We start from the raw sequence: 14,434 nt of genomic DNA, 5'->3' as shown, positions 1-14,434 counted from the left end.
AAATAGACCCAAGCCTATCACCATGCACCAAACTCAAGTCAAAATGGTTCACAGATCTCAATATTAAACCAGAAACACTAAATCTATTGGAAGGGAAAGTAGGTCCCAGAAGAATTAAAGACATCATGCCACAGTGATATATGCTCACCCATGTTGACAGCAGCACAGTTTGTAACAAACCTTGGAAACAACACAAATGCCCAGCAACCAAGGGATGGATAAAGAAGACGTGTTGTTTATTTTATAAAACGGACTACTACTCAGCCATAAGGAAGGATAAACTTGAAACATTTCTAGGTGAAAGGATGTACCTTGAGAACATACTCTTAAGTGAAATAAATCAGACTCACCTGTAAATATCACACTATTTCACTGGTGTGAGATACTGAATGTGTAAATAAGCAGCAACAGTGTATGGAAGGTATTGTGAAATAAGAAGAAATTATTCAAAAGAAAGGGGCACTAGGGAGGAGGTGGGGGGGGAGGAAGGAAGGTGGATACATGTCCATACTCTGAAATGAAATAAACTGGACACACGTGCTTAAATATCACATTGTTTCTCTAGTGGGAGAAACCTAAAGGGTATATGAGGACCAAAATATATAAAAATAAGAAAAAGGAAGAAAACATTCAGATGGGAAAGGGTAACAAAGGAGAGGGGAGAGGAATGAAGAAAGAGAAAAGAAAAAAGAGTAAAAGGAAAAAATGAAAGCAAAGCTCTCATCAATACGGAGGGATAAGAGGGTTGGAAGGGAGGAGCTGGGTTGGGGGAAAAAGAAGAATCAAGAAACATCACATGCAGGTTCAAACTTCCTCTAGTGAGTGTGATCACTATGTACATCTAAAATGTAGAAACACAATTAATTTAAAAAATTCTTACTAAATTAGGTAAACAGGAGAACATCTTCAGACTGATGGAGAATATATACAAAAACGCCTGATGCAATGGCTCATACCACTATCACAACACAGGGGGAGTCCACGTCAGAAGGATCTCGAGTCCAAGTCCAGCCCGGGCAACTCAAAGGCTTGGTGAGATCCTGTCTCAAAATAGCTTTAAGAAGGCTGGGGATAAATCTCACCGTGATGGCCCTAAGTTCAATTCTAGTACTAGAAAAGAAGGAAGAAGCCAGCAGCCTGTTTCATGAAGAGAAACCAGGAACTTCCCCACTGGGAAGAGGAAGTGGGCAAGGAGGGGCCTCGCCCAGCCCGCCCCAGCCCTGCCCCGCGTGTCCTGGCTGGTGCACTCGCACCAAGGAAAGGCGGATGCACAGGGCAGAAGAAACAAATAGAAAAGTCTTTGTTCAGTGATGGTGCAAGTGTCTATGTAGAAACTCCAAAAGATTTGATCAAAAAGTAAAAATTCCTGGAACTAACATGTGGTGATAGCGAGGTTAGTATAACAGTCAGTTGTTTGAACCCCGCAGTGAACAGGGAAGTGAGGCCGAGCACACCCCAGCTCTGTGCACCCGCTCTGACCTCTGCGCCAGCGGCGTGACGTCAGCACTTTGAAGTTGGCCATGGAAGGAATTTTACAGTACTCGGGGAACACCACGAGCCACGACTGTTTTAAAAACAGATTCTTCAGACCAAGGGTAGTGGCAAAGGCCTGTAATTCCAGCCCTGGGGGAGGCTGAGTCAAGGATCCTACATTCAAAACAAGCCTGGGTAACATAGCAACTTAGCAAGACCCTGTGAAAAATCAGTGTTGAGACCAACTCGTTATATTTCAGGAAAAACCTCGTAAAGGTCATCTGATGATGGCTCATGGGTTTCGGGGCCCAGAAAGGGTGTGAGGACATCATTCTGCATTAGTTTCTTTCATGCTGGAATCTTATTTTTGCACATTTTTCTGTTATTTGTACCAACTCCGGGTTGTCAGCTGAAAGGATGGGGCCTCATTCATACAACTGGGGAAAGTTGTAATTACAGTGAAGGAAAATGTCACATGAGTGTGGAACAGGGCACGAAGGGTGCAAAAGTGAGACCCGAACCGGCCCCTGGGGCGCCCCCTCACATACGGAACAGGAGGAGAGCAGGGGCGGTCCGCAGAGCCTGCAGTGAGAGGGAGGGAAGCGCTGCCCTCCGTGCGGGAAAGAGCTCCGTGCCGCACACCTGCTGACTCCCCGTGCTCGAACCTCCTGGACGTGATGGCCTCCTGGACGTTTGCTAAACAGAAGTCCCCGCTTGCAACATATTTTCTCCGGAACTTCTGAGACCATCAGGTGTGTTCCCACGGCTCTACCGCTCCGAGCAGTGGCTGCTGTCTGCTGTCTTTACTTCCTGGCGGCATCTCGAGTGCTTCTTTGGCTGTGCTGAGCTTCACACAGCAGAATCCCGAGGACCAGGAGGACCAGGCCCGCCAGGCCCATCCGGATGAGATTCTCCACAGTGTAGTCCTGGGAGCGTGAGGCTGGCGGTGGGGACAAAGAGGTCACAGAGGTCAGGACAGAGGACAAGGATTCCAGGGTCCCTCTTTGTCCCCCAAGTCATCTGCTTCCCCTGGACAGGACTGGGCCCTGTGTGCAGCCCCACAACAGAGAATTCTCCTTCCCCATGTCTGGGGCTCTGAATTGTTCTGTGATGGGCTGAGGGCCTGAGCTGCTCCTGAGAACCAAGGAAGAGGCACAGGACATGTGCAGTGTTGAAGAGACCAGAGCCTCTGCCCGAGCCCCACGTCCCGGTGTCTCCTTCTCCTGAGATAGCTCTGTGGGTCTTGCACGAGCCTTTCCCTGCTGTAGCAAGTTCCCTCAGGCCTCCTTGTGGGATTTTTCATGCTCCCCGGGACCCCTGAGTATGGATTTTGTGTCTGAATCACTTTGGAACAAGTGGTACCTGAGCTCCTCGAGCTTGGGGTGGGTGAGAATAAGTTATTTCTGAGTTCAGGTTATTTCTGAGTTCAGAAATAACCGAGCCCTTGAATGCTCTCTGCTCTCTCAGGAGCACCAAGGGACGTGAGCTGACTCCCCAGGAGAGGGCCTTCCCTGATCCGCCAGTGCAGGACCCAGGGTCCAGGGTCCAGGGCTCCTGAACCTCAGGGATACAAAGGGGTGAATCAGGGCTACTTCTCCTTCACCACCCAGTCGAGATCCTGATAATCACCCAATTATTCCTTAGATAACTAATTACCATGCCTTAGGAAACCCAGAGTTGTACACATACATACACACACACAATCACACACTGGTAAAATATGTATGTTCTACATGTCAGTAATGTCAGAGCTTTATAAGAAATGAATTTCTACCTCTTAGAAGTGTGAATCCATGTTGAATGAGCAGCAATAAACAGATAAAAGTGTTCCAGTTGAGCAACACTGGGAATATGGGTGAATGCTTGTAGATATGAACATTTGTAGATGCAGACATGTACAGTCTATGCAAGTCATCGCTGCCTATGTGCATGATTATATGCTAGTAGAAATATGTGTAACTACATGTGCACATGTGAAGCAGAAAAAGTGGTCTCAAATTTAGAAATAAGAACAATTCCAGGGTCAGGCCTGGTGATGCAGGCCTGTAATCCTAGCATTCAGAAGGCTGAGGCAGGAGGACTGCCTGAGTTCCAGGCCAGCCTGGGCTACATAGTGAGTTCAAGGTCAGCCTGCACTACATAGCAAGATCCTGTCTCGGAAAGAAAAAAAGGAAAAAGAACAATGTGAATCTACTTGTGGTTGATGTACATTCTACTTGCAAATTTAAAGTGATTGAAAATAATATTAAAATAATGGAGAAAATTCTGAATTAATATGAAATAAAATATATACATGTAAATCAATACCTTTTCTATGAGCACTTAATACTTTGGAATATAAAGTACTCAGGATCTGAATGTGAAATTATTAAAATAGTTGAACATTTCTTAAAATTGACTATGAATATAAGTGACTTTATGAATAAAATATTAATATGTTCCTAAAATTTATTAATTAACTTTTAAATATTTTATATAAGATGTACAATTGATGTGTAAATATATTATAATGTTCTGAAAGTTTGAGGTGGAATTATATACTATTAAACTATAATTGCATGCGTTTAAACTAAACTTCTGAATACTATTTTAAATTTTCAGAAAAGAAGAGAAACTATGCAAACTCTAAACAGCAGGTGCACAGTAGGATCCAACAGAATCACAGACACGCCCTGCTGGGCAGAGACCCAGTGACCTGGAGCAGTGCGTGGCCCCTCCCTCGTCTCAGGGGTGCACTTAACCCAGAGGCTTCCAGATGGCTCTGGAGGGGCCGTGCCCGCGGTGCCCCCAGCCTGGTGCGTCTCTCTACAGGAGCGGCCCTGCTGGGGGCTCAGCCTCCTACACAGTTGGACACCAGCGAGGCTGCTCTCTGTCCCCCAGGGCCCTCCTTCCTACCAGGAACTCAGACACCTCCACCCCTCTGACCCCAGGGCAGCAGTCACCCTGTCCTCAGAGCCCTAGGAAGCCGCCAGGCTCCCTTAAGGCTTCCCTCCCTGCTCCTCTGGAGACTGACCCTGCCCTGAAAATTGCAAACAGTGCCGCGATACACCTGGACTCCCACGGGTCAGGGGAACGTGTCTCCACCACCCATGCGGCAGGGCCTGTTGTCGAGGCGGTGGAGCTGCCTGTGAGTTGCGGACATCAGAGGAGAGGGCTGGGCCCTGTCTTTCCCCTCCGTTCAGTTCCACTGACTCTGCTGTCCCCTGAGTCTCCCGTATCCCTTTGTTTCTCTTAGCTCCTTGGGATTTGTCAGGGTGGGAGCCCCGGGCAGGGAGCTCCAGTGTGCCTCAGTCTCCTCATGGACAGACGCTCCCCTGTGGACCTCCCCTCCACCTCCACCACTTCCTGGGGCTCAGACCCGTGCTGGGACAGGACGCAGAGTGACCTTGTGGGCTCAGAAGGGACAGAAACAGAGACCCTCACAGGGGCATGGTGTCAAGCTGGGGCCTGGGCCATGCAACCTCGGGAGAATCCCGGCACATGGGCCACACAGAAGGAAGGGGCAGGTGGGGACTGAGCCCGGGGAGTCTGACCTCCAGCCTGCTTCTCCCCACCAGAGCTGGGCTCCCCGAGGTGGAGGAAAAGAGTCTGAATGCTGCCGCTCTGGGTTACCGTCACTGCACAGAGGCACAGGACCCCTGCGGAGGTTTAGGGAGCGTCCCTGCGGGGAATCAGGGGAGAGGGTGTCCGGTCTGTGCTGCACAGTGCACGGTGAGGGGCTGAGCAGATGCCATTTATGCTGAGCCATAAAGAGCAGAGGACACGCGAGGAGCCACTTACAGGTTCCTCTCCTCCCCCACCCTCTAGCGGTCAGTTTCGCGGTCTCACTGGGTCCCGCCATCTTGGGTCTCACTGCCCTCCCCCAACCCCCGTCACTGAGCTCAGGATCCCGGCTCCTCTCATCTCCTTGGCCTTGTCTTGGAGCTGAATCAGGTTCACAGTCATTGAAAGGAAAGGTTGTGCCTCCCTTACCTGAGACCAGGAGCTCCAGGGTGTCGCTGGGCTCCGACCACACCAGGGGTTTGCTCCTGTCATAGCCGTAGCATCTGAACATCCACCTCTGCCTGGGGGTCACGGGGCCCACTCGGAACAGGGCCTGGGCCTGCCCACTGGTGCCTCGTTGTGAGTCCAGGGTCCAGGAGAGCTTGTCTCCTCCTTCCCCAGTCAGAACGAACCTGTCAAATCCCCTCTGTGAGGCACACTGGAGGGTGACGTTCCCTCCTGAGGTCACCTCAGGGCTGGGCAGGGCTGAGAGGCTGGGTTTGCTGGAGACTCCTAGGAGAGAAGGAGGCAGCGTGGGAAGTGCACTCACACCTCCCACACTGTCCCCAGGGCTGGGCTGTGAGAGGGGGACACCCCTGAGAGCAGACCCCTTGCTGAGGGCCGAGCCTGGGCTGGGTCCCCGAGTGTCCCCTCACCTGTCACCACCAGCTCCAGGACATCACTGTACTGTGACCAGGCAGCAGAACTCCTAAAGTAACAATGATATCGCCCTGCACTTTTTTCTGTTATGGATGGGATGGAGAACTTGGCCACGTTCACGAGCTTTTCTGAGGTCTGGGTCTCCCAGGGCACTTGGCTTCCCACTTGAAACAGATGGTACTCTTGGGCCCCCAGAGTCCACTCACACCAGAGGGTCACAGTCTCTCCCCATTTGATCACAGATCCTGGCTCAGCCCAGAGCCTGGGTTTGAGGAGGATCACTGCAAGGAAATCACAGCTGGGTGCCAGGACCTTCCTTCTCCCCTCAGATCCCAGCTCTCAGCCTCAGGACCCTCTAGACCTCCCCACACAAGTCTGCACCTGCTGTGTTCGATCCCCACTGCCCAGGGGTGGCCCCTTGTCCCCAGGAGGAGCAGGGACCCGGGAAAGCTTTGGAGGCACTCACCTGCCTGCACTCGGGTCCTGAGACTCAGACTCAGCCCTGGAAGAGAGTTCCCTGTGAGAGGCTTGCCCTGGACCCTGGGCCCCTCCTCTGCTCCCAGGAGCCTCTGGAGTCCAGGGTCTCCTGATGGACCATCGCCTGGCTGTGAGGTGGGGTCCCTCCAAGGCCAGGGTATCCGCTGTCCTCTTCCCCTCTCACCTAGGCAGAGCAGGGCTGTGAGGGTGGGGGCCATGGCTTCTCCAAACTCTGCTCAGAGCTGTGTGCAGAGATGTGAGTGCACTGCTCCACTGGCCCCATAGACAAAGGCGATGTGGCAACTTTAGGACTGGGTTCTGCCCACCACGAGTCTGTCACAGCACCGCCCCACATGAACAGGCAATGCCCTCCCCACCAGCCCGGCTACTGTGTTTCCATGTCTGGTCTGGGGCAGGCAGATGTCTGATGTGGGACTTGCCCTTCCTTTTCAATCTTCCTGCTTTTTCTTCATCTCACTGAGGGCCGGGACACAGCAGTGAATAGACTTGATGTCTTCCTTAGGTGGGCCCTTCCAGGGGACAGTGTTCAGGGCTGGTCCTTCTCTCGGAGTCCTCCACAATCCCCTCCTTCTTTCAGCCCCTCCATGTGTACAGCACCATCATCCTCACCGTGACAGTCCTCCCCAGCCCTGGAGATGCTCGGGGGAGGATGCAGGTTCCTGCAGCAGGTGGACTAGAGCAGGGATGCACTGAGCCCTGACTGCAGCCCACCTAGAGCTTGGTTGTGGGGCTGAGCACAGAGGGAAAGCGGGGAAACAGATGGGAAACGAGGCTCATTTCCTGACTCTCATGCAGCTTTCCTTTACTGAACGATTCCCTTCTTGTACTTCCCTTTTTTCGTTCTCACGACTGAATTCACCCCAGTTCTCTGTTTAGAAAGTTCTGAGCCATTGTTGCCTCTTGGGTGCCCTCGTTTCTGAGTTTTGTGGGGGTTGATTCTGACTTAGTGCCTGGTCATCATTTTCTGTCTGTGCTGCCTTGAGCTTAACATCTCTCTCTGAATGTCACCTTCATTTCCAGCCTGCTGTCCTCACCTCACTCCTAGCGCTTTCAAGGGGTTTGTTTTGCTGAAGATAAGCAGAGGCTCAGCCATAGTTAATTTTCAAACATGGGTTTGGGATATGAGAAACCTACGGCCCATGTATGTGCCCAGTATCAGCTCCCTATTGGCTTTGAGCTCTTAGAAATAGCATAAGAAATATGTGTGAAGCTTCTGGATATCATGGTTGTGAAAATAAACACAGAAATGAAGGTTCTGAAATGGAGAAGGGTCACCAAAGAGAGGATTTCATCCTCTCTGTTGGGGTGAAAGTGGGGTTAGGCTTCTAACTGAGGGTTGGAGGCTGTTCTCCTTCTCTCCCATTTTACAAATGGGCACTAGGCTCTCAACTGACTGCGTGGATCTATGGCCAGCATAGAACAACCTCCCCATGTGCATAAAAGAGATTCACTCTGGTATTACCACACTCACAGGTGAGTGTGAGTGTGTGTGTGAAGGTGAGTGTCACACTGGAGCCATCCCAGACAGGCCCACCTGTCAGTAGCTGCTAAGTTTGGAAGCAAGGATGCCACTGATCAGGAGCAGCAACAACAACCCCATTGTTGGGGATGACTCCTGGGTCAGCCTTGGAGCTCAGGTTTAACACTGGGCTCAATGCCATCTCCTTCAGGTCTGTCCCCTCTGAAGATTACCTACCCACCCTGGCCTCCCACCAGAGCACATAAGACCTGTGATCTCCTGGCCTGAGGCCTCTGAGTGCGTCCCAGGAGCTCCCAATTTGCACGCTCTCTCTCTTTCCCTCTTTCTCCAAACCTGTGTGCCAAGGCTGTCCCTCACCCAGTGGTAGGGTAACACTTTAGTTCTGAAGCAAAACTCTCCTCTTGGGTGTTGGTCTCACCCTCAGTCAGGTCCATCTTTTGGCTGTCACCTCTGTTACCCTGTGCTGTGGGTATCTCTGCACAAGACTCACAAAACTTTGGCGTCTGTGGCAGGGTCAAGGCAGGGTCTCTTTCCTCACCCGTAGGATCTGTGAGACTCTGGCATCTGTGGCACAGGTAAGGAGGGATCTCTTACCTTCTCCTCAGGGCTCATGAGGCCATGGTGTCTGTGGGGTGTGCAGGGTGGGGGATTTTTGTTTCTTTTCTCAATTTGTTGACTCTGCTCTGCCCTCTGGCTCGATGAGTCTCACCAGTGTAGTTTCCTCATTCACACAACACCATTCAATATCTGTCTTTCTTTGAGAGTTCAGTTCTCTGAACCACCCATGCTGTCACACAGGGCCAAACTTCTTCCAGTTTTGGTCATAATAATGTGTTAATCTGGTTCTCATAAGTCATCAAAATTTTAGAAATAATTATAACTAAAGCTGGAGGCACTTATGACAAAATATCAGACTCCATCAGTAAAGGGGTCTAAGAGCCAGTGGGTTACAGTTGCTATCACTTAAAGACAGTTTCTAAATTTATTTCTCAGTTCTAATGCTCATACTTTGAATCTACATCCTCTAAATTCTTGGAAAATTTGTTTTTGCCTACAGGATGCCAACCCCCCAATTTATCATACAGATAAAACCAATAACAAACATGCTAGATTCCTTTTTGATGCCATTTACTAGGATCCACCAGATCTTCTCCAGAGAAGGTTATATGACACATACCAAGACCTTAACTAACTAATTTCATCAGGCCTTAAATGATACTGCAGCTGGTCTCTCTGTATCCTAAATAAAAAAATAAAATTAATAAGACAAGGCATCCTCCAAAATCAGATGACATTAGATGTTCTAACAGCAGCACCAGAGGTACTTGTGCAATTGTAAAAACTAATGTTTTGTGTACATTCCTGTTTCTTCTGCTAATATTTCAATAGCTGTTCAAGATATTAAATGACAAATCAAGGACATGTCAGACTCTGAAATTCTCTGGACTTTATCCTTATGCTGTTTATGGGAAGCCATTACCTGCTCCTCTTGGTGGAAATCTTTCTTGACCATAGTCTTTTTTTTTTTTTTTTTCCAGTACTGGGAATTGAACTCATGACCTTGCGCTTGCCAGGCAGGCACTGTGCCACTGAGCTAAACCCCCAGCCCCTTGACCATATTCTTAATTATCCTGTTAATCCTATTATTTGGCCCATGCATACTTGTTTGTTTGACTTTGTCTCCTTGAGACTTAAAATATATGCCTACCCAAGATGAAAATGCCTGGTGTCTACTGAGGGCCTTTAGATAGACCCTCTATGAAGTATCTCTCCTCCTAATCAGCAATTATGACCCCTTTCAGCCTGAAGAAGCCAGATCAGTCATTGCCCATTATTTCCTCACAGCTGTTCAGGGTACTTCTTCAGAAGGGGGAATATAGGCAGCAAAGTTAGATAAAAATATTATAGACAGTCCAATAGGGCTAGGTCCTCAAAGGAGCCAGTGCAGAAGATGAGATACCTTGCAACTGTGGGGGAGACAGGCATCTCCACTGTGGACCAGACCTCAAGACCAAAGATAAAACACATGCACCATGTACTTCCTAAGGATAAACATCAGGGATTGATATTCTAAATATGCATCCATCACCTTGAGAAAGCCAGGAAGGAGACATTAAACCAGCCCCCTACAGAAAAAGCCCACTTGCTATGTGACTTGCTTCCCTATTTGATCCCGATTTAATCAATTTTACTCATGATCTTATTGGTTGAACATGGTTTTGTCCCACCTCATGCTCATCTCATATTTTCCTATCTTTTCCCACCTTGAACCTGCCTCATCTTGTGGTTTTGCTGTACAAAGTCCCTAGAAAAGGTAGGGTCCTTGGCAATCCACTCAAGACCCTTTTGTTTTTTTCTTGGACAGAAGCTCTCTTTCCCACAATGAATACATTATGCTATTTTTAAAAGTTTATTTGAAAAGCGAAGGATGAGGGGGACATCTTGGTTCCTGGGTGAGGCCTGTGCATGCTCAACCTGAAGCTTGCGAACCCCTGAGTAGCAGCCCTAGTCCTGCCCATCTCTTGGGTCACAGATGCAGCCCGCCCAAGCTCAATCAGCAGCCTGTGGAACCCAGAGTTGAGGTACATGTCTGGCTGCCATTGTGGTTCATGGCTGAGGCCCACACACTTTCCATCAATGGCCTGGAGACCCTGGTACTGAAAGCCAGCACTCCTCTGCCATTGTGGTTGTGGTCTGAGCTAAGCACTCCCCCAACTGCCTGGGGATCCAGGAGATGGTGGCCCAATGTCCACAACCATCTTGGGATAAGTCTGACACCCAGGAAAACTAGGGTCCTTAGAGACATTTGGTGACCTGCCCAGGAAGTGTGAGGCTCAGTGCATAGCCTCTGACATCCAAAATGACAAGATGAAGGATCAAAATGCAATCTCAGAACTCAACCCACCAGAACAAGTCCAGGAGACAATGACAAAGGAGAAATTGGAAGTCACACACCAGAAATCTCTCAAATGATTGCAACTACAGTAAAGAAACAATTCCATCAGGACACAGAAGAAATCAGACCAGAAATAATCTCCCAGGCAAAAAAAGAAATGAGAACAATAATGAAAGAACTGCTCAGTACATCTAAAGAAGACATATATAAAAAAACAGAATAACACAGGAAAATGAAGGAAACATTAAACGAACAATATAGTAAAGAACTAGAATGCATGAAACAGATTCAAAGAGATGGCCAGGAAATCTAAACTTCCACTGAAGTCTGGCAGTGCCACTTGAATAATGCTGAAGATAGACTTTCAGATCTTGAAGACAGCATTGCAGTTAATGATTACAAAAGGAAACATCTCTTAAAAATAACAAGGGACCAGGAAATATTAATTCAACAACTACAAGACAGTGCAAAGAGAGACAACATTAGACTAACAGGTGTCAGTGAAACAGCAGGAGTCAAAACAAATAACATAAAAAGATATTTGCAGAAGTAGTAACAGAAAATTTCCCAAGCACAGAAAAAAGAATTTGACATACAGGTAAATGAGGCATACAGAACCCCACCTAGCCATAACCAAAATAAAACTACACCTAGACATATAATAATCAAGATCCCAGAAATTTAGCAAAAGGACAGAATATTAAAAGCTGTCAGAGAAAAGAAACAGATCACCTATAAAGGAAAGCCCATCAGAACCATGGCAGATTTCTCAACACAAACCATCAAGAAGAGCTTGGAGTGAAGTATTTCAGGCCCTTAAAGAAAACAACTTGCAACCCAAATTGATGTATCATGCAAAACTATCCTTCAAATTTAATGGAGAAATAAAATATTTCCGTGACAAAGAACAACTGAAGAACTTCATGAGTGCAAAACCAACCCCACAAAGAGAACTAAAAGATATTCTAGAAAGAGATAAAGAAGACCCAAGAACAACGATAGAAAGGAACCAACTAGCAGAGCAAGCAATTACACAGAAAGTAAAAGTAGGAAACCAACAGCAGGTAAATATCATGATAAAGATAAGCCAACACAATTCAGTTAATGAATTAATGATAATGGCCTCAGTGCACCAATCAGAAGAAGCAGACTGGCAGAGTGGATCAAGAAACAAAATCCAACGATATGTTGTATACAAGAAACACATTTAACTCAAAAGGAAATTCATAGACTGAAAGTCAAAGGATGTAAAACAATCCTCCATGCAACAGGAACCCAGAAAAAACCAGAGGTGGCTATTCTGTTTGTAGGCAATGTGAACTTCAGGAATGGTCAAGAGATAAAGACGGTCACTGCTTACTTGTTAGGGGAAAACTTCTAGAGGAAGAGACAACAACCATAAATATGTATGCACCAAATATGGGAACACTCAACTTTATAAGACAAACCTTAATAGACATGAAAAACCAAATAACTATAACACTATTGTAATGGGAGACTTTAACAGCCCACTAACACAAAGAAGTAGGTCAAAGTGTCAAATAATCAGCAAAGAAATAACAGAACTGAACCAAACTTGTGAACAAATGGACTCAGCAGACCTTTACAGAGTGTCCCTCCGTACAACATCAGAATACACATTCCTGTCAGCTGCACACAGGAATTTCTCTAAAGTAGAACACATACTAGCCCATAGAACATGCTTAACTGAATGCAAAGAAATTGAAATTATCCCATGTATACTATCTGACCATAGTGCAATGAAATTGGAAATTAATGACAAAAGGAACCACAAACACTCCATAAACACATGGATGTGTGAAAGAATAGCCTCCTGATCAATCAATGTGTCACAGATGAAATTAAAGAAGAAATTAAACAATAGCTACAGGCAAACAAAAATGTAAATACAACTTACTGGAATCTGTGGGATGCACTTAATGCATTTCTCAGAGAAAAGTTTATAGCAGTGAACTCACATATCAGGAAAACAGAACAAGAATGAATAAATAGCTTAATGCTGCGCTTCAATCTTTTACAAAAAGAACAAGTCAAGCTCAAAGCCCAAAGAAGGGAGGAAATCACAAAGATCAGGACAGAAATTAATGCAATTGAGATGAAGAGAACACTACAAAGTTAATGAATTTAAGAGTTGGTTCTTTGAAAGAATAAATAAAATTGATAAACCCCTAGCCAACCTTATCAAAAAAGGAAAGAAAAAACCCAAATTAATGCAATAAGGAATGAAAAAGGTGAAATCACTACAGATCTTATAGAAATTCAGAAGATCATAAATACTTACTTTGAAAATCTTTACTGCCATAGGATGGAAAGCACAGAAGAAATGGACAGATTCCTAGATATGTATGAATTACCAAAGTTGAATCAAACAGATATAAAAATCCTGAATAACCCAATACCAATTAATGAAATTGAAAATGTGATTAAGAACTTACCAGCAAAGACAAGCTGAGGTCATGATGGATTCACAGCTGAATTCTACAAGACATTCAGAGAAGATTTAATGCCAATGCTCCTCAAACTCTAATAAAATTGAAAAGGAAGCAATTCTCCCCAACTCATTCCTGGAGGCAGTATTATCCTGATACCAAAGCCAGAGAAAGACCCAACCAAAGAAAGAGAGCTACAGGCCAATCTCCCTAATGAAAATACATGAAAAGATACTAAAAAAAAATACTACCAAACAGAATTTAGAAAATCATCAAGAAGATAATATACCATGACCAAGTAGGATTCAGGGGTGAATATACCATGACCAAGTAGGACCGGGGATGCAGGGGTGGTTCAATATATGCAAATCATTCAATGTAATACACCATATCCACAAAACCAAAGGAAAAAACCACATGTGCATCTAAATAGATGCAGAAAAAGCTCTTGACAAAGTCCAACACTCATTCATGATAAAAAAAAACCCTACAGAAAATAGGAATAGATGGTCTTTACCTCAATCTGATCAAAGCCATCTATAACAAACCAACAGCCAACATCATACTAAATGGACAAAAACCGAAAGCTTTCACTTTAAAATCAGGAACAACACAAGGATGTCCACTGTCACCCCTCCTATTCAACATAGTTCTGGAAATATTAGCCAGACCAATTAGACAAGAGAGAGATATAAAAGGAATAAAAATAGGAAAGAAAGAAGTGAAATTATCATTATTTGCAGATGATATGATACTCTACTTGGGAGACCCCCAAAACTCCACCAGAAGACTAGTAAAATTAATCAACAAATTCAGTAGCATAGTTGCATACTCAAAGTAAGTAGTGTTCTTATACACAAACAACAAGCACACTGAGAGAAAAATTAAGCAAACTACACCTTTCACAATAGCATCCAGAGCTCTGAAATATTTAGGAATCAATCTAACAAAAGAAGAAAAAGATGTATACAGTGAAAACTAAAGTACCCCCAAAAAAGAAATCAAATAGTATTTCAGGAAATGGAAAGATATTCCTTGCTCATGAATAGGAAGAACCAACACTGTGAAAATGGCCATACTCCCAAAATTCTTGTACAGATTCAGTGGAATTCCAATTAAAATACCTCACAGATATAGAGAAAACATTCCTAAAATTCATCTGGAACCAGAAGAGGTATTGCTATACCTCACAGATATAGAGAAAACATTCCTAAA

At 45.9% G+C, this 14,434-nt stretch overlaps 2 protein-coding genes across 2 annotated transcripts in view; one reads left to right on the top strand and one right to left on the bottom strand.

The window, feature by feature from the left end:
* LOC102010643 (leukocyte immunoglobulin-like receptor subfamily A member 3) overlaps positions 1 to 14,434 on the top strand; it is a 109,651-nt gene that overhangs the window by 46,673 nt on the left and 48,544 nt on the right.
* LOC102010954 (leukocyte immunoglobulin-like receptor subfamily A member 5) lies at positions 1,703 to 6,163 on the bottom strand (the record flags this gene model as incomplete). The annotated part of the gene is given in 3 exon segments (XM_013509300.1): positions 1,703 to 2,413; positions 5,446 to 5,748; positions 5,892 to 6,163. Coding segments are annotated over 3 exon segments (712 nt in total), but the record flags the coding sequence as incomplete, so codon positions are not given.

This window comes from Chinchilla lanigera, unplaced genomic scaffold, assembly GCF_000276665.1.
Source record: "Chinchilla lanigera isolate Chin_1 unplaced genomic scaffold, ChiLan1.0 scaffold00166, whole genome shotgun sequence".
Taxonomy (NCBI): Eukaryota; Metazoa; Chordata; class Mammalia; order Rodentia; family Chinchillidae; genus Chinchilla; species Chinchilla lanigera.
This window is presented reverse-complemented; position numbering and strand designations above follow the sequence as displayed.